At 38.7% G+C, this 27,973-nt stretch overlaps 1 protein-coding gene across 1 annotated transcript; it reads right to left on the reverse strand.

The window, feature by feature from the left end:
• Positions 1–1,181: 1,181 nt before the first annotated feature.
• On the reverse strand, positions 1,182–26,074 carry LOC126428428 (prefoldin subunit 5). The gene is made up of 5 exons (XM_050090355.1): positions 25,884–26,074; positions 20,681–20,815; positions 19,086–19,160; positions 18,113–18,218; positions 1,182–1,827 (listed from the first exon to the last, which is right to left on the reverse strand). The coding sequence occupies exons 1-5, from the start codon at positions 25,974–25,976 to the stop codon at positions 1,742–1,744; spliced, it is 495 nt and encodes a 164-aa protein (XP_049946312.1). The 5' UTR covers positions 25,977–26,074; the 3' UTR covers positions 1,182–1,741.
• Positions 26,075–27,973: the final 1,899 nt, after the last annotated feature.

Genomic DNA, 27,973 nt, shown 5'->3' on the forward strand with positions numbered 1-27,973 from the left:
TTTTCAGGAACAATTTCTGGAAGAAGTGGAGAGTTCTGCCACCTGAAGGTAAAAGTGTGCCTCGAGATGGCAGTACCCTTGTAGTGACCTTACCTTGTTTTCTAAAACTCCCCAAATTCTTTCTCCTTCCTGAGGAAGGACTGACAGCTTAAGAAGCTAGTAAAATTTTTCTACTTTTGTGTGTCTCATTAGCAGTAACTAATAAATTTAGTTTCCTTGATAAAGGTTTACACATGGTCCGTACCTACCTTCAAATGCTTCATTGTTATGTTGTGCATAAAATCAGTTTTTCTCAGTACACCATTTTTAACTGAAAGCTGCACACCCTTCCCAACTGTCTGCTCAAAGAGCTTGTCTTTGAGGAGAGACCAAAATATAAGATGATTTACATAGCATTGTACCAGAAAATAGGAGCTGCAGAATGTCACTGGTATTTTTTATTGTTTACATCAAACAACCCAAGTAATTGATTTCTCATCAGCTGCTGGAGGCATATATTTGGTAAGTTTTGCTGATAAGTTCTTATGGTTGTTGTTTCTCCTTCCACGAATAACAGCACAAAGAAAAAAAAAATTACTAAATGTACAAAAACAGTTAACAAAAGAGTGTTACAGAGCCAAAGCAAAAACTATCAGGGTTTTGGTACTAATCTGCTCAACAATCCGTTCCCAAGCAGAAGTCTGATGTGGTGTTCCAAAAGTGATATATAATAAGAAAATTTGAATGTGCCCTTACAGCTGCCACAAGTAAAAGATTCATACATTGACATGGTACAGTAAAGTATCTTATTTTCCTGATGACAACAATGCCATCTTTCTTACTGACTGACAATGAGCATAATTCTTCCTTTAGATATATGCCTTGCTATTCTGTTTTTTACAGCCAGAAAAACTACAGCAATGTCCACTTTCTACGTAAATGACGTATCAAGAGAAGCTGCTGCGGCACGAGGAGTGATACTAATCAACAACTGAATATGGTTTATAATCAAGTTTTGGAATGAGATACTGATGTGTCGAAATGTGATGAGAATGCAGGTAAAGACTGCTGGCTGCCTTCTGTAAAGTTTCAAAACAATGTATGCTACAGACATCTATCAGCTGAGTAGGGTTACAAGAATAGTCTAAGTAAATCACATACTTCCAATTATACCTATAATTAAGACTGACAGTCACAAGTAGTAGTGTTCACAAAAGCAATTTATTTCTGTAACAAAAACAGATGAAACAAATATGAGCTAATTTAAATTAAACTGGTAAACTTCTAACAATCAGGATTAAATAAGAGCTCTAGATAAATCATTTATTACAATAGTAATGAGTATCGAGTTCAAATACGCACGTGATAAACTCCTCAGGAACAAGCAATCATTGCTAAGTACATTCTGCAAGAAACAACAGTTGTCAATAGATACAAATGCCAGAGTAGAGCCTGCAAAAATCATCACTCTTACCAAATTTCTTACTGCCTAGTACACAATTACTGAATCTTCCGATTAAAGTTTCCATCGAGAAGGCTACACAGTTACCCGAACGATTCTTATAAACAAACTTCCACAGTCGAACAGATAGCCAAAAATAGAATGTCACAGTCGCGTGTATGTCTTTGCAAATTGTTACAGAACTGAAGATCGGCTTTTAGATCCAGCTTCCACAGTGTGAGACAGCAGTTATCAATGACATTAGCAAGCACTAGTGTACAAAAAAGGTGAAACTTTTCCTCCACAAGCAGCTCCAGAAGGTTACGTCTTGACTGCCGCCTGCTGTGCAGCTGCCAGCTGCGCGCCGAGCTGCGCCTGCAGCTGTGCCTCCATCACCTCCATCACAGCTGAAACATTTCGTCACCACTTAGTCACATTAACGGGTAAATAATGAAATATGCCGCGAGAAAATGGCAACGACACAGTTCAACTCTGTTCTCTGGAATAGCAACAAAAAGGACAAAGCCAATAGTCTATATAAATCTGTTGTCAAGAGTAATTTACTTCTACATCTATACTCTAGAAATCGCAGCACAGGGTATTAAACACTAACACATATTAGGACTTAACCACACTCCACCCCTGTATGGTACAGGGAAAGAATGATTGCTTTAATGTTTCTGTATGTGACATAATCAATCTTATATTTGTGATTCCTACATAAGCAGAACATAGCTCTTTGTAATGCAGGGTGGAGCAGAGGAAAAACATGTTTTTCACTACCGAATAACTGAAACCTGATTTTATTTTTAAGAAATCTTGCACTCAGTAATAATAATTTTATTGCATTTTTAAAACTACTGGTATGAAACATGATGTTGTCGAGATGACATCCTCCTTGTCAAACACAAATTTGGATCCTCTCCTGAAAGTTGTCCAGGTCTTTCTCCAACATTTCATTCAGCACAGATTCAGTTTCCTGATGAATGGAAATCTTTTCATCAACTGTAGGCGGCTCGCTCATGTACACTTTTTGTTTCGAGTGGTCCCACAAGAGGAAGTTGCAGATCGACAAATCGGGTGAGTGTGGGGGCCGAGGAACATCACCATATTGTGAAATGACATATCGCGGGAACATTTTGTAAACTACCTACCTCCACGGATCCAGAATTAAATTTTCACTCTGCAGGAGCGAGTGCGCTGATATGAAACATCCTGGCAGATTAAAACTGTGTACCGGACCGAGACTCAAACTTAGGACCTTTGCCTTTCACAGGCACGTTCTCTTACCAGCTGAGCTACCCAAGCATGACTCAACCTGTCCTCACAGCTTTACTTTTGCCAGTACCTCCTACCTTCCCAACTTCGCAGAGGTGCTGCGAAAGAAGCTTCTTATCGGCGCACATTCCACTGCAGAGTGAAAATTTCATTCTGGGAACATCCCCCAGGCTGTCGCTAAGTCATGTCTCTGCAATATCCTTTCTTCCAGGAGTGTAGTCCTGCAGGTTTTGGGAGAACCTTTGTGAAGTTAGGAAGGTAAAGAGACTAGGTGCTGGCGAAAGTAAAGCTGTGAGGATGGGTTGTAAGTCGACCTTGGGTAGCTCAGTCAGTAGAGCACCTGCCCGCAAAATGCGAAGGTCCAGAGTTCAAGTCTTGGTCTAACACACAATTTTAATCTGCCAGGGAGTTTCACTTCCACAGATGCTCTCGTCATATGAGGTGAGGCATCATCCTATTGGAACAACATTTCTCTCACATTCACTTGACACCTTTCAACTTCTGGATGAGGAAAGTTGTTTTAACATTTCGATGTAGCATGCTGATGTCAAAGTAACTGTGCTTCCTCCATCTTCAAAAAAGTAAGGTCCAACAACCCCTATCTTGGAGATACCACACGGCACTAACACTGTTGAGGGTGTCTCCTACATCCAGTACCGACAGTTCTGTACTTAACATAACCATCCAGATGAAAACGGGCTTCATCACTCATGAATACTGGGACATCTGCATCTTCCGTAAGAATTATGTCCGTTATGCCACAAAATTCGCTGCACTGAACAAAATCCGTTTTGCTTAGTTGCTAAACAATCATTATTTTAGGTTTCAGGAATTACTGCAACCAACTGCTGTTTTTTCTTCAATTTTTACTTATTCATGACCGGTTTCGAATCACCTGACAATTCAACATCATATGATACAATTTAGCTTGGAGTATTGTGGGGGTCGTGCACTGTATTGAATTTAATAGCAAGAATAGTTTTCATTAACTTCAGTTTACACTTTCTGTATGTATTCATTGTTCCTTTTACCTGGCTAGGTAGCGAAATAAAACTTTTATCAATTCTGGATCTGGAACACAACAACTATCTTGTTAAAGGTTTCAGGAATTACTGCAACCAATACATTTGGTGTCTCACAATGCATGACACCCACAATACTCCAAACTAAATTGTATCATCTGATGATGAATTGCCAGGCGATTCGAAAACGGGTACGAAGAAATAAAATTTGAAGAAAAAATGGCAATTTGTTGCAGTAATTCCCGAAATCTTTAACAAGACAGTCGCAGTGTTCCAAATCCAGAATGGATAAAAATCATTTTGTATGGGTGAGATTTGAGATCATCACGTAAGATGGGAAATACTTAGCAATACAGCCTGTTGCTGAAGCAAATGACGTGAAATACTCGGCAATACAGCCTCTCGCCTAGCAGATCATTTCAGATTAGCAACAACTGCTGTTATCAACTGTCTACATTTTCCAGAGTTTGAACTGAATGGTAAAGACCAGGTGGTTTCTTTTTCATGACAGATTAGTTGTGCTATATGCTGCAATCCAGCGGAGTATAGAGTTTTGATCTGGGACTGCATCTCAATGTCCACCATTAACGTTTTGATGAAAAAGACATTGAACTGTGACCACAGAATTATTGTTTCTAAATAACTGCTCAACCGTGAACATATGTTCTCCATAGCAACTGAAACTGCATTGTCCGAGTTGTCGGCCAATCGCTCGAGGTCAATACTCTCACTTGCTGCTGAGTACTAGTGGTTTAAAAACCGCGTGTTTCTTCTGCTCCTTCCTGTATATTCCTAGATTCCTCAATAATGCTACTTCTTGAAATGTGGTAAGTGGGCTTCCAAAGGACAGTTGGTGTTTTATCTTCAAGAGTCAGAGTTGAGGGTTTTCAGCCGACTCTCCCCAGTGGGGAAGCAAACCTATGATACTATGTGCTGCCCTTCTCAGTGTATATTGAACACCCCTGTTACTCTTATTTCGTACAGGTCCCACACACCTCAGCAATATTCTAGGCTTGATCACACAAGTGTTTTGTAAGTAATCCCTACGTAGAATGACTGCACTTCCCCAATATGATGCCAGTGAACCAAAGCATGGATGGATTTAATATTATTGAGTGTTAAACAGAGTGATGATCAGCATTCTTTCACAAGATCACGTACTGGTGTACGAATAGTTGCTCTTGTGAAAACAACAGTCGAAAACCACAGAACTACAGCCACAATAAAAATCACACTATCTTCAGTAGAACTATTCACATTGTTGTCGCACATTTGAAGAATTAGTAAAAAAGTGGAAGACAGTAAAATAGCTGGTTGATAGCAGAACTAATAGTACGAGCCAGCCACTCAAGAGCACATTAAAACCTCCATCCAATTAAATTAGGCAGGACTCCTGATACTACTCAAAATGTCAACAATTTTCTTGCTAATAAATGAAAAGCTCCAGTTTGCTTTTGTTCTACAATATTACTTTTATTGTTAACCGGTTTTCAGCTTACAAGGCCATCTTCAGACATTTACTGAGTATTCTCACCAAAGAAGTTAAACGTTAGCAAACAACACTGGAAGAGAAGTAACACATATAGACTGAAGTTTGGTAAAATTTAACTTCTTTGGTGATAATACTCAGTAAGTGTCTGAAGATGGCCTTGTAAGCCGAAAACAGGTTAACAATAAAAGTAATATTGTAAAAAAAAAAAGAAGCAAACTGGTGCTTTTCATTTATCATAATGTTGTTCAACCAAGAACCGATGGAAGATTCTGTTAATATGAATTTTCTTGCTATTGTTTTATAATCGCCAATAGTTGAGAGAACCCCCTCGGTAGACCAAACGCTTCCCAGCTATCGTCAGACACAACACATCATTTTGAACACGGTTATAGTGTATGTGACGAACCAAAGCTGCCACCTGCTTTACCAACAAACGAGCCGATGGTGATCATTCTATTACACATACCTACGAAGTGTTATACCAAGGTATTTGTAGGAGTTGACCAATTTCAACTGTGATAGGATTCCACATTTTTTGTTTTGTGAAGAGCACAATTTTATGTTTCTGAACATTTAAAGCAAGTTACAAATCTTTGGACCACTTTGAAGATCTGACCGAATATTTGTGCAGCTTTCTTCTGATACCACTTCATAATAGATAACTGCACCATCTGTTGAAGTTTGAGGTTACTATTAATATAGTCTCCCAGATCATCAACATATAACATGAACAGCACGGCCCCAGTATACTTCCCTGGAGTACACGAAAAGTTACTTCTACATTGGTTGAGGACTCTCCAACATCACATGCTGTGTCCTCCCTACCAAAATATCCTCAGTCCAGTAAAAATTTTTATTTGACAATGTGTGAGATCATACTTTGTTAAAAGGTGTGTCACATTTTTCTGATGTGACATCCCAAAACACATGAATCAAGGTAATCAGTTAAAGTCAGTATTTCTTGACTTCCATGAAGTGTACTGACAAATGCTTCATGGAACTCAAGAAATACTGACTAACTGATTACCTTGATTCATGTGTTTTGGGATGTCACATCAGAAAAATGCGACATAGGTTTCTTCACAGACTTGTGAGGTGGAAGGAAGTAGAGGGTGGGGGGGAAGGGGTGGGGGTGGCTGAGTACTCTGACCGGATACTGACTTTTTGAGCATTTCGAGAAGGAACATTAAAAGAATTCTAGAATAAGGAAGATTATGGGAGCCAGGAAGACCATAACTGATACAATATGATGGATCACAACAGGGAACTGTCAAAAATTTTGGAAAGCAATCCACAAAGGGAAGAAGAGAGGACCCCACCAAGAACAAGAGAGGAAGGTGTGTATGCAGTAATGACAGCCAGGGGCTCCAGAAAGTAGACCGTTTGAATAAAAAGAAGTAAATAAATGGACAGTTAGAAGTAGTGACTGTCGTAAATAACACAAAAGAAATAACGGTGAATTACTTCCATCACTATGCTAAAGGCACAACATAACTAATGCTACAGATAGTTGAAAAAACCTTTCTATGCACCCTGTGTGAAACTGACAGACTAAAATCAATTCAACAATGATGTGATGTAAGAGACAATTAAAACTGTGAGCCATACAGTGACCTGAAGTCTGCTTTTCACACACAACATTCTGTCAGTTACATTACTTACACCATGACAATGATGCTGAAGTTGTGGAAAATATATGATGGTTAGTTTTCTATCAATTCACATAGCATTGCCATTTTTATGTTCACTAAAAGTTAAATTTATCAAAACTTCCATATTGCAGCACGCCACTGCAACAGATAAATAGTCCACATTGATGCAATCCACACAGTTTATCTGAACATTTATTCAACCTGCAGAAGTTCAGAATTTATCACTAATTCCTCTTCCACACATTCAAAACATGTACAGAAACCAAACAACAGTTATACGAATCAAAGGGCATAAGAGAGAACCAATAGTTAAGAAGGGACTGAGACAAAGCTCCAGCCTATCCCTATTGTTATTCAATCTGTACACTGAGGAAACAAAGGAGAATCTCTTAGAGGTCATCGAAGTTTTGGAAGAAGAAATAAAAACTTTACAATTTGACAATGGTATTGTAATTCTGTCAGACAGCAAAGTACTTAGAAAAGCAGCTTGAGAGAATTGTTTATGCACTGAGAGAAGGAAAAGTAAAACAAGAATAATGAAATGTAGTAGAATTCAATAAAGAGTGATCACATATTTTTTTTTTTTTTTTTTTACAATATACCTTTACTCATCCTCATAATTTTGATGGTCCTTCTCAGAGTAGTCCCCATGAATATGATGCACTTGTCCCAGCACTTCTGCCAGTCTACAAATACATGCTGGAAACCATTTTTTGAGAGGTCCTTCAAAATCGCCTCCGCAGCTTTCACCACTGCTTCTGATGATTGATAATGCCTCCCAAGAAGGGATTTCTTCATGTCAGGGAAAAGGAAAAGTCACATGGGACTAAATCTGGACTATAGGGAGGGTGAGGGATGCACTTCACATTGATTTTTGCTAGATATTCAGCAACAACATTGGCAATATACAGCCACACATTATAGTGGTGCAGCATCCAGCCTGCTTCACGGAAATGTGGTCTTTTGTGCCTGATATGGACTTGCAATGTTTTCAGTATATCTCTGTAGTATTGTCCTGTTACTGATGTGTGTGCAGGCACAATATGCCGATTAACAATTTCATGAATATCAAAGAATGAGATGGCCATAACTTTCCCAGCAGAAGCAACCACTTTTGCTTTTTTGGGAGTTGGTGATGGAGGAGGTTTCCACACTAAGCTTTGCTGTTTGCTCTCAGGATCAAAATGATGTACCCAGGTTTCATCAGCAATTGGAAAGAAACTCTAGATCTTTCTCTAACATCAACTTGAACTGCATGCGGACCTGCAGGCGAATGTCCTTTTGTTTGGGAATTGACAGTCTTGGAAACCACCACGCACAAACACTTGTCGTGTAATTTTCCCGTCACCAACGTGTGAGTGGCACCCAATGAAAAGTTCAGTATTTCAACAAGCAATCTTCAGGATAATTCGTTGATCCTCTCTCACAATGACAGCAGCAGTGTTGATGTTTTCTTCTATAAGAGTAGTAACTATAGCACCGAGTCCACTTTCCTTTGAAAGTGATTGTTTCTGGAAGAACAAACTCTACATAAGCCTCCTGTAACACTGTATAGGCCTCAGTTGGAGATTTGTTAAGACGAAGGCAGAATTTCAAAGGCGCATATTGTTCCTCATGTGTTGCCTCCATTGCACCAGTAGGCAATACTGAACATGTCTGACCTTGCCTGCCTGTCACAGGCGGGAACCAGAAGTCCCAACAATGAAACTACTACTGCATATTTGTTGCACGTTAAATTAACAGACTATCATAAGATTAAATTTTAGTGCGGGAACTTATGACCATAAAAAAAATTATCATTCTTTATTGAACAGCCCTCGTAAATTAGGAAAGGAGACACTAAAATCAATATGCGAGTTTTATTATTTGGGCATCAAAATGACTGATGATTACTGAAATCAAGCCAACAACTAAGTGCCTGATGCAGCATAAAATAGTATTAATCTGAACAGGCCACCTTCACCACTCAGTGGATCTTCAGTTGCAGTGCGAGAGCGAAAATTCCACCCTTCCACACCGATGAACAGCAATCAGCAACGGTGCATGAATGCTGAAAAAGAGTATATGTAGCAATGCTTGCTGAACAGTCATTGATGAGACACTGTTGGTAGCCCCTCAGTTCTAAAAATGGAATCGCAACTCGTGAAACCACACATAACCCAGAAGTGAGGAAAGGAAGAGTGGCCTGGATTTGTGAGGCATTTTTATTTTCAGAATGTAACCAGTGCACCCATGATGGGCTGTATCCATTTTACGTGCTACATAACACAGATTGTTCAATTTCTTCCTAATAGCATTTTCAGAAAGAGGAACATCACAAATTCTTACAGCACCAGCTTGAAAATAACTAAGTTTGCAGCTGAACATCTAAAATTTCCAGGTTGTCGGTTCCTTAGTTTGAAAAATCTTATAATCCTGCAAGTAGAAAAAGGGCAAAAATTAAATTTTCTTAAGGAAATTGAAATTTTGAAACATATTCGCTTTTAACTGAACAGTTATTTAAAAAAAAAAACCACCTGGTGTTTTTCGATGTTATGAAGTGCATCTTCAAACAAGTTTAAGAATTTGTATTAGTTCCGACACTGGGCATTCTTCTCGATTATCTACACACAGCCTTCCATAGTTAGAAACTGTAGTGCCACTACCTGGCAAGCTTCCCGGTACTACGACACTTTAGGCTTTAGTTTTCCTCTAGGCAGACCAGCGCTAGCTGGTAGGGTTGTGCAGATGTTAACAAGCCCTATTCTGTTTTTAAGGGGTATTGTCTCCATATGCTAAGTCAAATAATGTCTGTGGCTTAGCTCTTTCGGCATGGGGACAGTTTCCTTCCTCCTGTTGTATAAGGTCATGGTTTATATATTTTAACTGTGTTTTGTCTTCAGACAATTTTTTTATGCTGTTGACAGACCCTGTACTTTTTAAAAGTTACATTTGATCTTGCCATATGAGACTTCTCTTTTATTACCATTACTGGAAACCTTCACAAGGTAGGCTTTTGTCTGTTTCTCTTTTATGGCTATTGCTAATAATCCTGAATATGACCTAATGTCGTTCTTGTTTTTGGTACAAATTGTGACCATCAGCATTGTTCCGTATTTTAGCATTACAGATGCACTTGGCCCATTCTTTCCTGGGTGTAATTTTATGCATTTTACTCCTCTTTCAGGCGATTGTTTACCCATAGTTCAGTAAGTATTAAACTTCACATTTCATTTCATTCTTTGGGAGCTAATACATTCTTTAGTTACCACACTACCCTTCCCCCCAAACACTTTTATGCTGTAGGGCCAAATGATTTTTACATGGCTTTGTTTTAGAATTTCTGTATATGGCCATTATATTTGTACTGGGTCCTGTAATTTTCCTACACTGTCTGAAGATGCCTTTCAATGCAGGTGAAACACACTGCAAATGAACTAATAAATCTCTCTCTATTGCAACCACAACTGATTCTCTTGATAAAATTTATGTGGCTCAAAAGACACCAACATTAAATATAATGAAATGATTGATGTCTTAGTGAAAACTGCTGTTCATGGTGGTAATTTTATAAACATCTTGCTACTGTCACCAGACATGAAGATTACTTTCTCTAGGAAGAGGAAGAGGAGGAGGAGGAGGAGGAGGAGGTGGTGATAATGCAGGGACAAATACAAGCCTCATTGCGCATTAAAGGGAAATATTATGGTCAAATACAGCCAAACATTTGTTCAAAGATTTGGTTCCACACAATTAAGGTGAACAAAAAGTTTATAAACTCCATAATCTGAATGAGATTTAATCATGAATCTTTCAATAGCCATCTTCACCGATTACACATCCAAGACAATCCTTATTGTGAATGTGATGGAATAACAGTAACGGATATCACTCACATCTTTCTCAAATGTAAACTATATGAAAACCAGGAAATTGAATTTATTCAACAGTTAATCAGTTGCCTTCAACCTTTACCAACTTCCGTACTAGCTCTCCTGCATCAAATAATATAATAATTTTAGAATTAATCATGAAATTTTTAGATAAATGTGATTTCTCTTTTTAAAAGATTAAATACTGAAAGATGGAGTTAAAATATTGTTATTATTATTAAAATATTATTATTATTAAAAATAAAAAACTTATTTGTTCTCTTTGCACTGACAGCCAGTTCACAGCAAATACCTGCTGGCATTATGCCTGTAAGCTGGTAGAGTTTGGCAAGTGGTGTAGGTTCGAGCAACCTATAATAGTCCTACACCTTTTCTTTATCACCTCGTCAACTATGTTTGCACAGGTAGATCTGTACCAGAGTGGGCTTGCTTCTTCTGAAGAATTGTAACGTGTTATCTGTACTGTTGTTGAAACAGAACAATCGAAAGGCATGGAAATTACTATGACCTCAAGTCACTGCTCTTCTTGATCTTTCAAAGATGACTCCTGACCAAACTGCCCATAAATTACTTCAGAACAGTAAGATTAAAGGAAAATCTAAAAACTAATGGGACATACTGATTAGAAACACTACCTTGATATTCCTTTTGCCTTGAAACAAGTGAATATAGCACTCAAATCTACGAAGAACAATAAAGCTGCAGGCCTACATGAACTATGGACAGAACATTACAATGTCTGGACCTGCTGCAAAACAGTAGATATTAAATCTTATGAACTTCTGTATTTTAAAATACTAATTCCAAAGGGTAGCACAAAGCCATACTACTGGCACTTCTAAAACATGGAAATAGAAAAAAAATCTTTTGACCAGTTTCTTCACTTTTCTGCCCCTTGTGTAACGTCGGAGGATGGGTATGAAAGACCAAGTTACAGGTGTTGCATTCACCATCCTCAAAGCAGTTTAGGATACTGTCACCAAAAAGCTGGTTTGAAAAGTCTATTCAGTCACGAAAGATTATCAATTAACACAGTTCCCGCAGTGTTGCTGCAAAATAAGAGACACTTTGTCACCCAGTAAAATAAGAAAAGTTGATGGAGGCTTCAGAAAAATAACCTCCCACCAGGAAGTGTGTTGATCTCACTGCTGTATAACATCTACACAAACGACCACACAATTAACTCTGGAATTAACGAATTTATGAATGTTGTTGATACAACAATTGCTACCCCACGCAAAACCTTTGAGGAAGGATAAGGCTGACAAGAGTTCTTGAGGACCCAGCCAAGTACTATGATGATAACCATCTGAAGTCAAATCCTGGAGAGACCTAAGTTTGTGCATTTCACTTTGAAATAGGAATGCTAAAAAAAACTTATCACCACTTAGAGAGAGAGAAACAACAGTCCCCGGCAACAAACCCAAATACTTTGGAATACAGATGGACTATCCGCTTACAGGGTGTGATAAAAATTAATGGGAATTTTTTTATAATTTCGTGGGCTTTACACATCCAATTTTCAAATTTTTTATATTGTTGCTACACATGTTTCTGATGCATGTTTGTATTTCTGGCTGTTTTGAATATTTAGATTACTCTCGACAGTGAAAAAGGTTATACGCACTTTTGAGTGCTCAGAGAATTTTCCTTTCGAAAAAGATGAATCAAAGAATTTGCATTAAATTTTGCTTGAAAAATGAATAGAGTGCAGCGTCACAATTGAAATGTCGACTCTGGCTTTAGGTGAATCTACTAAAAGTAAGACAGGAGTTTATGAGTGATATATACATTTCAAAGAGGGTCGACAACATGTAGACGATGACATCCACACCAGACGCCCACGCACATCAATTTCCAAGGACCGTGTGGAAGAAGAACGAAAATGGTTCTGGAAAAAAAATCATCAAATCTTCAAGAGAGAGGTTGTTGATGATGTCAGCATATCCTTTAGCTCATGCGATGCAGTTTTTTTGGATGGTTTGGGCACGAAACACGGAGTAAAGTTTGTTATGAAATTGTAGCATTTTGACTAAAAACAACACTGCATAGAAATCGCTCAGGAATTGCTGAATAAAGCTTACAATGTTTATCAGTAAACTCTTCTGGGCTAAGTTGTCGTGGTCGATCTGTAGAACTTCTTCTCCCTGATGTTTCATTCTCAACTACGCAGAACATCTTCCGAGGTGAGTCGACTCACCTCGGCAGATGTTCTCCGTAGTTGAGAATGAAACGTCAGGGAGAAGAAGTTCTACAGATCGACCACGGCAACTTAGCCCGGAAGAGTTTACTGATAAAGACGCCGGCCGTGAAAGCCTACATGGAATGAAAGCTTACAATGATTCAGAACTTGCAAAGAAGGTTATATCAGATGTCAAAACACAGGTATAATGTCGAAACAGATGGACAATCGACCCAATGGAAACTGACTGAAGAGCTGAGACCGAAAAATATTTGACAATTTCAATCACGCATGAAGGTTCTTCTCGATATTTTCTCGGATTACAATGGGATAGTGCATCATCAGTTCCTGCCTCGTGGTTGTACAGTCAGTAAGGAATACTATCTGGAAGTTATGCACCATTTGCATGTAGCGAACCAAAGAAAACTACCATAATTGTGGAAAACCAATTGTGGGAATTGCATCACGATAATGCTCCCACTCACCCCTCAATGGTCGTTCCTTTTTTTTTTAGTGAGAAACAAATCCGTTACATTGCCTCTGCCAACTTATTCACCGGACATGGCCCCCTGTGACTTCTTTCTATTGCCTAAGCTGAAAGGAACCGTGAAAGGACTTAAAGATTCTTTTAGAAAAATAAACATTCCCATTATTTTTAGATCACATCTCATACATTCAAAGCCCACTACAACAAATACAGCTTAAAGTATCTGCACAGGTCATCTGTATTTTACAGTAACTACCTGGGGTGCTTCGAACATCTGCCATGTCACTACATTTCTCTGCAACAGAGAATTCTCCTCCAATGTTGAAAAATTCTGTACATGCCAAACAGATCAAGACAGCTTCAAATGACACTGAACACATTGTGAAAGGCTGTCTGTGACCGACGCCCTTCGGTAAGCTGTACCACATTATAGGTACAGCACTGACAAGTATTCCCGGGAAAGCAGCATCACAACCGGAGAACACAAAACAGGAAACTGAGCCCAGAAATCTCTTGTTTGGGCACAAGCCTCAACAACTAAGGTTCCGATTGAGAAAGAGCTTCCTGTAGACAACTACAGTGATTCCTATGCCTATCTGAACTCAAACGGAACTTTTGCCAGATTCTTTGTCCGAGTCGTACCGAACGGGCCACGGCATCACACGTGCCTTATATGGCTTCGAAAACTGCACACACTGAGAACTGGGGTATCACGGTGCAAAGTCAATCTCAGAAAATGAGGCCTCAGGAGCGTGGATGAAATCTCCCAGTGTGGGGATCCACAGGACCGACGTCTGCTAGTCTGTAGGAACCTGCTGGATACAGGCAGCAGTCAATGCCGACAAATTCTGGAATCTGCGTATCTTGCTGTTCACCTGTTCATATTTTTTTAAAAAAACCTTTGTCTGTATTTTACAAACACTTGTCGTACCCTCGTGCTCAAAAATTAAGGATAATTGCAGAATGTGGTGCCACACAATGTGGCACTACACAAAACTGGCAGTAATAGCATAGGCACATAGAGAACACACAAAATACAGATCTGTAAGTCCGTGGTATTGGTGATAAGTCGAGAAAACCATCCCGAAACACACGTGCTACAGAACGCCACTGTTTCCTGCACACGTACCCCGACATCAATATGGGATATGATCATTGTGCACACGTACATAGGCCACACAACAGGTTGGCATACTCTGGATCAGGTGGTTGAGCAGCTGCTGGGGTATAGCCTCCCATTCTTGCACCAGTGCCTATCGGAGCTCCTGAAGTGTCGTAGGGGTTTGAAGACGTGCAGCAATACATCGACCGAGAGCATGCCAGACGTGCTTGGTGGGGTTTTGGTCTGGAGAACAGGCAGGCCACTCCATTCACCTGATATCTTCTGTTTCCGGGTACTACTCCACGATGGCAGCTCGGTGAGGTGGGGCCATGTGTTATCATCCATCAGTAGGAAGGTGGGACCCACTGCACCCCTGAAAAGGCGGACATACTGGTGCAAAATGATGTCCTGATACATCTGACCTGTTACAGTTCCTCTGTCAAAGACATGCAGGGGTGTACATGCACCAATCATAATTCCACCCCACACCATCAAACCATGACCTCCATACAGGTCCCTTTCAAGGACATTAAGGGGTCAGTATCTGGTTCCTGGTTCATGCCAGATGAAAACCCAGTGAGAATCACTGTTCAGACTATACCTGGACTCATCCGTGAACATAACCTGGGACCACTGTTCCAATGACCATGTACTGTGTTATTGACACCAGCCTTTACATGCTCTCCTCTGACCAGGGGTCAGTGGAATGCACCTTGCAGGTCTCCGGGCAAATAAACTGTGTCTGTTCAGTCGTCTGTAGACTGTGTGTCTGGAGACAACTGTTCCAGTGACTGCAGTAAGATCCCAAGCAAGGCTACCTGCAGTACCCCGTGGCCATCTGCGGGCACTGATTGTGACATATCAGTCTTCTTGTGATGATGTACACTGTGGACGTCCCATACTGTAGTGCCTGGACACTTTCCTGTCTGATGGAATCATTGCCATAATCTTGAGATCACACTTTGTGGCACACGGAGGACTTGTGCTACGACATGCTATTTGACCTGCCTCCAGTCGCCCTAGTATTCTAACCCTCATAATGTCATCCATGTGTTTTCTTCGAGCCATTTTCAACACACAGCCACCATTAGCACGTCTGGAAATGTCTGCACACTTACTCACTGCACCGTACTCTCACATGCACCAACACACCTCTGCGTATGTGGACTGCTGCCAGCGCCGCCGTGCGACGACCGCAGGTCAAATGCACTGCACGGTCATACCCTGAGGTGATTTAAACCCGCAAACAGCCCACCACAGTGCTGTTTCACCATGTATCAGCATTACCCTCAATTTATGAGCATGAGTGTACATGTTAACCACCATATTTTTACTGATATTACCTTCTGTCTCTACATTACTTAATTTACTCTATAACTGATTCTTTGCATGTAATTAATCTCTGTGTGTATCTTATTAATGCTTTACCAGTATTGCAATAATTTCATGTCCTGGATACACAAAATAAATAAATAAAGCGCAGTATTTCTGGATGTACTGACCCAAACATCGGTACTCCTGAAACAATTCAATGATCAATATGAAATCTGATTAACATACTGTACTGTTACTGGATGAGTATTTCAACTCAGATTTCAACCTTAGACAAATAATACTCTGTTATTAGAAGTACAATGGATCACTGAAGTATTAGAATGTCATGGCCCATTACCATATTACTTACTCCATAAATCATGCTTTGCACACATGTTGCTTCACTATGGTAAGTTGACTACTGCTCTATCAAACCTCTGGTTTACTAATCATCCTAAGCATATTCTCTTCATATTATGGCAAAAAAAAATTTAAATTACTCTTACACATCTATCACTGCAACAACTGCAATTAATAGAAACGATTCTGTACTTTACATAGAAAGCACAGTTTTGAATTAGCAACTACTTTTGTTGCACTATGTAACTCCTGCAACATAAATTGCAATAATATAGCGTTAGCATAGTGCACATATACAATATTCCCATTTACATGCAGCACAAGCAGCAAGTAAGAACTGCCAGTGCGGTGACTAATGGGATACAGGAGCGCAAAATTATCAAATAGCTTGATATGACAAAGGTTTTTCAATATTCTTCTTATAATAAAACTGCTTTATTAACAACATTCTACTAGATATTTACTACAGTACATTAAATTTTCTTTTGTCTGTTTCTGTAAGTCAATTTGTATTACTAAGCTGACAATGACCTATAGACAACAGCAGATGATGGCTCACATTGTCAAATGAAGGTCAACGAAAGAAACCAAGTACCATAAACTAGATATACTTTGACCACTGGAGTTGCTTTAACTACTCTTGCACCAAAAGTTTTACAGCTCACTGCTTGCTCCAGTTTTTAGTATATACTGGGGAAACATCCCACATAGGAAAAATATGTATAAAAAACAAAGATGCTGTGACTTACCAAACGAGAAAGCGCTGGTAGACAGACACAATAAAAAAACACACACACAAATTTCAAGCTTTCGCAACCCACGGTTGCTTCATCAGGAAAGAGGGAAGGAGAGGGAAAGACCAAAGGATGTGGATTTTAAGGGAGAGGGTAAGGAGTCATTCCAATCCCTGGAGTGGAAAGACTTACCTTAGGGGGAAAAAAGGACAGGTATACACTCGCGCACACACACACATATCCATCCGCACATATACAGACACAGGCAGACAAACGATGAACTGTATTAAAGAATTGAATTACTTGTTGTATTAGTATTCATATGTGGTAGTATCATTAACCTAATTTCTCCAAAATTCCCAATATTAATGCAATGCTTATTGTTTTTACATTTTGCCAGGTGAAAAGTTAACAAACAGTTTGAAATACTGTATTGGGAGTCCTTTCTTTTTACAAAAGGGAGAATTACAGTTCTTTAGTGAATTTCTATTTCTACTGCTCTGCGAGTCATTTAGTTCACCACTTCACTAGTGGTAAAACGGAAAATACCAGTCTGGCAGGAAGCATTTAGTTTTCTGACAATTCTTCAACAACATACCTGAAATGTTTGATTATGGCTTTATAAGGAATCGTTATGTTTGAAGACTTTGGTTAACCCAGTACAGGTACTGAAACATCATTATCAAGGTAATAAGCACAGAATGTCAGAAAACTATACAGAGAAAACTCTTGTAGTCAGATATTAACATGTCTTCACCATTCATTGACTTTAAGACATGAGGACCAAAAAAGTAAGACCTTGTAGATAAAATTCCCTAAATTTTAGCATGTATCTTTACGAAATAGAACTACAATGACCCTTATCATTCTATTCATAATATTTTGACAGAATGAATGCTGTCAATCAGAAGGCACTTTGCATCAATCAGTTGACAGAGATGTCTGTTTCAATATAAAAACAATGTGTGAGGTCTATTCCATCCACAGGCTATGAGTTTTACTCATCAGGATCATATTAACAGTGCTGCATTGTTACAATTCTATTCGAAAAGTGAGCCACAACTCTATGGCAACAATTACGGCTCACTGATCAACTTATCGACCTGTGCTTCCAGAAAGATAACAATTCAACAAAGTTAACAGCTAAATGCTTAATATTCCAGGTAACCTGAAAAGCATCAGATGGTATTTACTCACCTTCTCGCACTTTAGCTTTCTCAATCATTACACCCTGCAGCTTTTCTAACTGTTGTGTGACAAAATCCACTTTTCTTTTGAAATAATCTTTTGCTCCATCAATATCCTGAAACACCAACATACGGGGAACAGTGTTGCCACATTTATAAACAAAATCTATTAATAATGGTCCAAGCAACTCTACAATTAAATTACAGAATGTACACAGTGCACACTCTTATCAATTGCTAATGGAGAGTCGATATATAAGACACACAAATGAAGACAACTTCTTTAAGCATCACTATCAAGAGAAGCAAGTCAGCAGGAAGTAAGATAAGGTAAACTGGAAGTGCACATTTGCCCAATCCATATCTCTGGGTAGATTTTGTCTCCTTTGATTACCATCACACTTGGATTTTCATTTAGATTCATTGAGAAAGTTGTGTTTTACTCTGCTATAAAAGTTTTCAGTAAAAATGCACCTACTGTGCTTCTGCTGTTGTTAATGGTTTGCATGATAAATGACAGGTAGCCAACAAAACAGATCACGAGTCTGATGATGTGGGTAGTCAATCATAATGCTCGTTCATAATTCCTATGCTTTATAAATGAAGCAAGCTAGTATTTTGTATCACCTGTAGTAATTCAAGCTGAGCTATTAGATTCCACCCTAATCACCAGCTCTAAATCACGATATATTATAGAAAAACAGTGAAATCTTTATGACAAATGTGACTGCAAGTATCAGTTTAAGCTGTGCTGTCAGGTCCCATCTCAACCGCCACTTCAAAGCTACAAGATATTCTGTAAACTAACAGCAAAATATTTGGGATAACCAAGATGATGAGTTTCATTGCTGTTCTTTTCACTCACAGCAATGTATGCTCTGCTATTAGATCACATCCTCACCACAAACTCAGAAATAGTGAAATAATTAGAAAATCAGCCAAATATTTGTGACATCTATCTTAATCTAATAGCTCATACATACCTTCTCTATGTAGTACCCCGTTCCAATATCAATCACAACTTTCTCGTGGTCCATTACAGTGCCAGGAACATATATCTGTTCACTCTTTGTTAAGAAAACATGTGACAGAAGATAACACAAAGGAACAAAAAGTAGGTTAGATACAACAATTCAGGCAAGAAATTTGATGCAGGAAGACATGAAATGACAATATGAGATGAGATCAAAAGGCAATGGATATTTTTGTATTTCTTAAAGTATCTCTATTCATGATTATGAATTTTGTCTCCTTCAAAGTAATCCCTCAGATATAATACACTAGTTCCAACACTTTTTCCAATCTTGGATGCACTACTGAAACTCAAGATTTTGTTATGGTGTTCAGTTACTTCACTGATTCTGTTTTTGTGTCATTAATGGCGGCAAAACGACATCCTTTCACAGTTCTCTTCCCCCTCGGGAGCATAAACATGTCGCAGGCGGAGGGCGGGGGCGGGGGTCCGGGGGGGGGGGGGGGGGGGGGGGGCGGCATATGCGATGAATGCAGTGGCTGAAGCAATGTAACAGTTTGGTTTTTTGTCAAAAAAAAAATCACAAAGTGTTCAGGTGCAAGCACAAACATTATCATGATGCAATTCCCACAAGTGGTTTTGCCACAATTCTGCTTGTTTTCTTCGGATTGCCTCAAGCAAACGGCACATAACTTCCAGGTAGTACTCCTTATTGACCACATGACCGTAAGGCAGGATCTCATGATGCCCTATCCCACTGTAATCAAAGAAACCAGTGAGAAGAACATTCACATGTGATCAAACATGTCAAATTTTTTCACTCTTGGCTCTTGAGGCAGTTTCTATTGGGACGACTGGGTGTTGATTTTGACATCACCTGTTATAACCTCCAATGGAAGTTCTGGATCACTGTTGATTTAATTTAGCAATTCCTATGTGATGTCGTTCCTGGCTGAAATTCAATAAGTCCATAACAAACTTCGCTGTTATTTGTTTCATGCCCAAAACATTCAAAAAAATTCCTTGCAACCTCTCTAATCATGATTTGGTAATATTCCAGAACCACAAAACAAAAGTAACTTTTTCCACACTGTCATCAGTAATTGCTGTGCTAGGACGTCTAGGGCAGGAAGACATGAAATGACAATATGAGATGGGATCAAAAGGCAATGGATATTTTTGTTTTTCTTAAAGTATCTCTATTCATGATTGTGAATTTTGTCTCCTTCAAAGTAATCCCTTCTCGACCCCTTCGAAAAACTTATATCGCTCGTTAACTCTTGTTTTACTCATGATAGGTTTGCCAAAAGTTACAGTCAACATTTCGAATTTCCATTTTTCAAGTAAAGTTTAATGCAAATTCTTTGATCCATCTTTTAAAAAAGTAAAAATTCACCAAGCACCTGAAAAACATAACCTTTTCAACTGGCAACAATAAACCAAATATTCAAAACAGCTGGAAAAAAAACTGGATATATAAACCTCATAAAATTATAATATCCAGTTACTTTTTGATCACACCTCTACAGTTATACTAAATGACATAACACATTCTATCTTCAACTCAGGACACAAAAGTACATGCAATTTCACACAAAAGGATACAGATGATGTCAATGGAACTAAAATTGGTTTGTCTTTCAAGCTGCTGTTCACAGGCTCCAGACTTTCCAATGAGTCTTGAAACTTATTCTGTGCCAACTTCAGTGTCTGCAACGACTCTTGAAATAGAGTCAGCTCCTAAAGAAAAGATAACAAAGAAAATTACACCAAACTACACATATTCCAAAAAAAATCCTAACACTGTAATGTCTGGCTTAGCTGTGGAGTGCACACAAAATTTGCAAAATTCATTCAAATTTGTATGTAGTCACTTCAGTAAACATCAAGAGTTACTATCTTGTCACAATACACATTGACAGGAATATTTGTGAAAATTTAAGTTTGTAATGTTCGCAGTAATTGACAAAACAAGCTGCATGTCACAGTCGCATCTTGAGCAATCCAAATTCTGCTACTCACATCATTGGTCACTATGAGAAAATACAGAATTGAGCATTTTAGGTGCACGGCACTTCGTGGCTTCGATATTTTTGATAAATAATTGATTTTCTAGATCAACATCTTAACACTGTGTACAAATTATTTTCTTATTCAAAAAGCATTCCGAACTAGCCCACCATCAATAATCTTTCTATGGCACCAATCACATTCAAATTAGCAGTGTGTATACTGCCTGATAACTGAAAGTACCATTGTGGTATTGTATAAAAATAATGTAGACAAGTCGTGTGTTTATGACTTGACTTCGGGAGCTGAAGCAAAACACTGCAGACCACTACAACATGTGGATTCAGTACAATTGGTCTTCTACTGAAGCTGTTGAACCTAAAAGCTGTCCTGCTCCATAAGCAACATGTGTTCTCACTGTTTCCTGCTCGCCTGATTTTCCTACCAGGCAATCAGAATGGTTAATTGTTACAGTCAAGTGTGGATGTGTCAAATTAAAATGACAATTTTCAACAACTGAGTGCGCGTCTTTCAATATGCTGCTAATTTTCTTTCCGACATACTGTATTTTAACAAGTTAGCATGTAGTCAGTTTAATAAATGTGTTATGCACCTTGAAGCCAATGGTATAAAATGTCTTATCACATACAGAAATTAATTTCGAAACTTCACTATATCTTTATTTTTTAAAATTGCTTACAAACATGACAGATGGCACCAAGAGTCTAATATTTCCACATAGCTACAGAAACTTGCATGCAAATGTGATTAAACATCAATAGCTGTCGAAATTATATATGAAACAAAAAGGAAAGAACACACAAAATCCTTAAAATACAGTACTACATTTGTTAATCATTGCAGCAGATGGCTTAATGACTGTTCTTAATCTTAACTAATCCAACAGCTCATGGTCAAATATAAGATACATTTTCCAGGAAGCCACTGTTGTGAAATTCTACACCTATATCATATGATAACATTACTTACGTCTATGTGGGGGAGTCCCTAACTAGGAGGACAATGTGCTAAGTATCTAGAACTGGAGTTCCTAGAAACCCATATCATTCCCAGACCATCACGAACCTAGTGCATGTCAGCTCTGGGATGGGGCCTCAAATGAGCTAGCACCATCATCTGCAGTCCCAGTGCGGTCTACCAACTGGGCTTAGCAGCTCTCCTCTCCTCCTCCCTCCCTGTGCCCTGCCTTGGCTGTGATATCCCCATAAGTAACCCACAAGTTCTCATTCATTCTGCTGGTCCTCTTAACAGCTGTCACATTGCTGGCCCCATATCCCTTCTGGTCATTCTCAGTGATATTGCACTATCACCTACAATTGGGTTTTCTCTTCTACTGCTTTTATTTCCTAAATTCTCAATGTAGAGATCTGCCTTTCAAAGACAAGAGAAGGGATCAATTACGGTGATCATTATTATTTTCTACCACTCAGGAAGCTAATTGCAGTCATATACACACCTTTACAGTTTATTTCATTCACACAAAGCTGCACTTCATATCCACTGACACTAGTTGGTATACCTAATTTTAATGCACCCAAAGATACATTTCTCCCATTCATAAGGTCTCCCCATTTCTCTTTTTCTGAGGACATTCCAGTCGAGGTGTGGTGAACCATTTGCTGCATACAATCGCACCATTGTAATTAGCTTCAATTCAAGGGTCTCCAGCCACAACTAGCACAGTGGCTGACATTAGGGAGGCACCGTACAGTGTTCATGTGGTCCACTCCTCAACCAGTGCTGGCATCGGAGCAATTTTTCTGGAGGCAAAACTTCCATACCATTTCAATCAGGGCCTCCAAGCTTCTCCAGTTGAATAGTGACCGAAGGACTTTCAAACAGCATTACTTTATTGAATCCTACATATAGGATGAGACATCTTTTTCATTTTGGATACTTTTTGGTACCATGAAGTTATTGATCTACACTGAAGTGACAAAAGTCATGGGACAGTCCTTAATATAGCGTTGGACCTCATTTTGCCCTATGTAGTGCAGAAACTCAACGTGGCATTGGAAGTCCCCTGCACAAATATTGAGCCATGCTGCCTCTATAGCCATCCATAATTCCAAAAGTGACGCTGGTGCAGGATTTTGTGAACTAACTGACCTCTTGATTACAACCCACAAATGTTCAATGGGATTCATGATGGGCAATCTGGGTGGCCAAATCATTCGCTCTGTCCAGAACATTCTTCATATCGATCAACTGTGACCCAGTGACAGCACATTGTCATTCACAAAAATTCCATCATTGTTTGGGAACATTAAGTCCATGAATGGCTGCATATGGTCTAACAACGTGAACCTAACCATTTCCAGTCAATAATCAGTCAGTTGGACCAGAGGACCCACTCCATTCCATGTAGACACAGTCCATACTATTGGGTAGAGCCATCACCGGCTTTCACAGTGCCTTGTTGACAACTTCGGTCTATGGCTTTGTGGGGTGTGTCCCACATTCAAACCCTACGATCAGCTCTTACCACCTGAAATTGGGAGTCATCTGACCAAGTCACGGTTTTCCAGGCGTCTAGAATTCGTGCAATATGGTCGAGAGACCGTGAGAGGCACTGTAGGCGATGTGCTGTTACCAGAGACACTCCTGTAGGTTTACTGCTGTAGCCCATTAACGACACATTTCATCACACTATCCTAACAGACACATTCGTCATACATCCCACATTGATTTCTGGGGTTATTTCACACAGTGTTGCTTGTCTGTTAGCACTGACACTTGTTAAGTGAAGTCCATTGGCCCCTGCATTGTACATGGTGAGAGGTAACATGTGAAATTTGGTGTTCTTGGCACTCTCTTCACACTGTGGAGGTCTGAATATTGAATTCCCAAAAGATTTCTGAAATGGGAATTCCCAAGTGCTTAGCTCCAACTTTCATTCTGCATTTAAATTCTGTTAATGTCCTTTGCACAGCCTTAATCACATCAGAAACCTTTTCACATGAATCACCGGAGTCCAAATCACAGCTCTGCCGACACACTGCCTTTTTATACCTTGTATACGCGATAATACCACATATTGCTATCCCACAACTTTTGTTATGTCACCTCAGTGTATTTCAACTATGACAAATTGTTACAACAGTCCCCTAAAATAAAAGTTACCATAATGTTATTAACCACACAGATGCAGCTTTGCCCACTTTGAATATAAGGAACTCAAAATTATAATAAATAATATAAAATAGGAATGGCAAAGACTAGCGAACATTCAACTGAGACAAACCATAAATTTTTTAAACAACAATGTACAGTTTTACTGTTAAAACAGGCAGAAAAGGAAAATGGTATGAAGATGTGTGGTTTCATTTTCTCTCTTGCAGTCAGTTTTAACTATGACAGCAGTGCATTTAAACCATTAATAAATTGCTTCTCCTATATAAAATGTACAGACAGCAGTTTGTTTTCTTTTTCTTGCAGCTGGTTTTAACACAAAACCTGTATATTACAAATGTTATATACACAAACTACAAAATCTGAGTCACCTGAAACTTTGTAATGCTACCCATTCACAGATTAAAATGGTGTGAAATAATGTTACTCAAGCCACTGTAGAAACCACTTACCTCTTCATATTCGAAACCACACAGTTTCACAGCGCAGCATTTTCTTTCTCGCAGTCAGTTTTCACAGAAAATATGCACATAGTCCACTTACGTGATAGATAGCATTGCGACACTATAGTTTATGAGTAGCATCAATAAAATGAACCTTAACATGTATAGGCCTACAATATGCCTGATCCACACAGATTTTGATTCCGTTGTTCTTCATTCAAATTTTCAGAATGGCAATACATTATTAACTGTGTATCTCCTACCTCTGTGATGTACTTTATGGCTGAGAGAAAATAGAAATTTTGAGCTCAAGATGACCAATATATCCATACCAATAACAACATCCTGATGAGTTACTGGCACATTAAACCAGACGGTATGCAATTAGACCCCTAGTCAGCTGCAGCACAGTCTCTGATAAGTATTTAAAAGTGTATAATGTACATATTTTGTACATGAACTTTCAAACTGCAAGGAGGGTCCCATTATGTAAATTTTACCGCATATCAACAAATTTTCACACTTTATAACCTGGTTGCAGCCCTCTGTCAGTAACTTTATTTTTATTCGTCTACATTTCAACCTGTTGTGGCAAGTTGGTTAATCTGTAAGCTTACACAACTATCTTATGAAATAACTCTGACACACACACACACACACACACACACACATCATGTTGAAATTGGAAACGTTTTAGCGTTCCAAGAATTACATGGCATCTGGCCTATGCAACATTGGCAAACTAGAAATTACTTTTGGCAAACTAGAAATTACTTAAGTTCTGTATTCTTCAAAAGAAATGATTCATGAACTACATGTTCAGCGAGTGGAATCTGACTGAATTTACGCCCGATACTAAGGTAGCTCAAATCAGTCTCTCTTCAAACTCTTACCACTACAGACCGATTCAGTGATACCCACTTTTGCCGCTAAGGATTAGCAAATTTTGTTTGTGTTATGTGATCGCATATGTAAATTGTGTAATATGAACTCTCAAATAATTTTTTTTAAGCAGAAGATAATCGTTTGGAAATCATCCTTAGGTGGTTCATAATCATTTCCATTCACACCGCAGAATATTACAGTCAGTATACTGAACTCTTCGCGAAATACGCTATTTTTAAGCTGTGATGGCTTTATATGGATAGCTTTTACGACGGTAACAATTCGAACTAGTGACACAGTTCTCGACACCAACTTACCTGATCGAGTTGCTGTTTCAGTTGGGTTAACTGTTGCAAATTTAGCTTAGTTAAATCTATTTCCTGCATCTGAGGCTGCTTTTTCGATGCCATGCTTGAACACACCCCTCTCAATCCCCTAAGCTCAGTATAGCTTGTTTGGTAATACCTTTGTTCCGACACCAACAGAGACTTACAGGCGTCTAAAGCTAGCGAAATGAGGGATGCTCAACTACCGGACCTACCGATAGATGGCTCTAGCGCGTGCCGGCCAAAGATTTTATCATTGAGTGTCCGCCATATCTGAATTTGGCGAAAAACGAAGTGCCAAAACACGGATGAAAATGTTTTTCGTTCTGCGCCCTGATAAGTCTTTTATATTGGATGTTCTAGATATCTACACATCAACATAATGAAGTGTTTCTAATCTAGTGAGAAAAAACAGTGACAGTTCTGCTATGAAATTCCTGTTGTGGAAGTTTGACAAGCTGACCTATAAATTGTTTACTATTAATTTTATGAGTGCTTTACTTATTTGCCCGTTTTAAAATACTATTTAAGATTCAATGGAGCTCAAAAAATTACCTTGGTTGCCAAAGCTTTTAACTACAGGTATAATTCGGAAAATCAAGTGTGGAAAACAGTGAAGACGTGTCTTGAAAAAAAGTTGACATCGTTTGCTTAGGGGTATCTTTACTGACAACAGAAATTTCAACTGAACTATTAAAGTATTACTTCGTTATAAACGGAAAAACTGTTATTTTTCTTTATCTGCATATATGCTGACACTGTAATTGCAACATTCACTTACGAATTTGGCTCTCTCTTTGATCAGAAATTTAAATTCCATAATTTTATTAACGCCTGTACATGACACAGTGTATTTTAACTGAGTGATAAGGTAGAAGCACCAGTTTTTGACAGTGCTTCAGTCTTCGATACGAGACAAGAAATACATTTAAATGAGACAAACACAAAGGCCAACGTTAAGGCTCCTCTTAAATGCATAACTCGTATCATTTGGAAGTTAAGTGTAGTAATAACATTATATTGGACTGATCCATGATGATGTAGGAAGTGAAGGAACTTGTTGAAAATAACATCGATCACAGCTGTTAATTTTAAGGTTGGGGTGTCTTAAAACTGTAATTTTCCAGTCTGACACCCAAATAATGGCTGGTACCATGGTTTTATTTTAAAATTGAATTCAAAACAGGTCAGTGAGCAAAATTAATTAGACTATGAATTACAACCATGGAATTTTATTTCTGTGAATCTTGGTTCCAGTCTTTGACATGGTGTCAATCACTGGAATGACTGGTTGTCATGATATGGCCCAAGCAAAAAACAAACCTGAAAGCGAAAGCAGTAGAAGCTGGCCAGACAGGCACCCCAATGGCTGCTACAATCTGTGTTAGACAAGGGTGACATTATATTGCAAATTTAGTGTAGAAAGTTCCATATTGTCTGAATTTGTCCTATACTGACAGGACATTCTAGTCCAGTCGATTTTCTTATCTGCAAAAGTACACTAGACAATACCAGTGGTACAAAGGTAGTGCCAAATTACAAACTATCCAGTAACAACAGAAGTATTGCTGCACAATGTACAGTAAATAACATGTAGTAACCTGAGACATTCAGAATTGGTTTGAAGAAATAGAACAGCATTTGGAAAGAGAGTAACATTTTGAAAATAACAAATGACACAAGTAGAGTTTTCAGTTCTTATGAAAGCTTGCTTACTTTTTATTTTTTTCTTCTTCCTCTCTCTTCTCCATTCTCAAGGGAAAAATGTGATAAAATAAAAGTGCAAGAAAGTTGTGTACAATGTTGGAAATGATGAAAAAGAAAATCTCACTATGCTTTTAACAGCATATGCTGCTGTAAAGCTTGCTCCTCCTAAGAACATGATTTTCTCCCATATATATATATATATATATATCCCCCCCTCCTCCATGTGAAGAGTATTCCTGTAATTATAGCTAATAGCATACTAAGAACATTAGGGTGTCACAGTGGAGATTTGTTTTCTGATACAGACGTCTGATACAACTATTCCACAGCAAAACTTACTTTCAACAGGTGTGGTAGCAGTGCATTCCCATAGG

The sequence above is a fragment of the Schistocerca serialis genome, chromosome 12 (genome assembly GCF_023864345.2).
Source record: "Schistocerca serialis cubense isolate TAMUIC-IGC-003099 chromosome 12, iqSchSeri2.2, whole genome shotgun sequence".
In the NCBI taxonomy this organism is placed as follows: domain Eukaryota; kingdom Metazoa; phylum Arthropoda; class Insecta; order Orthoptera; family Acrididae; genus Schistocerca; species Schistocerca serialis.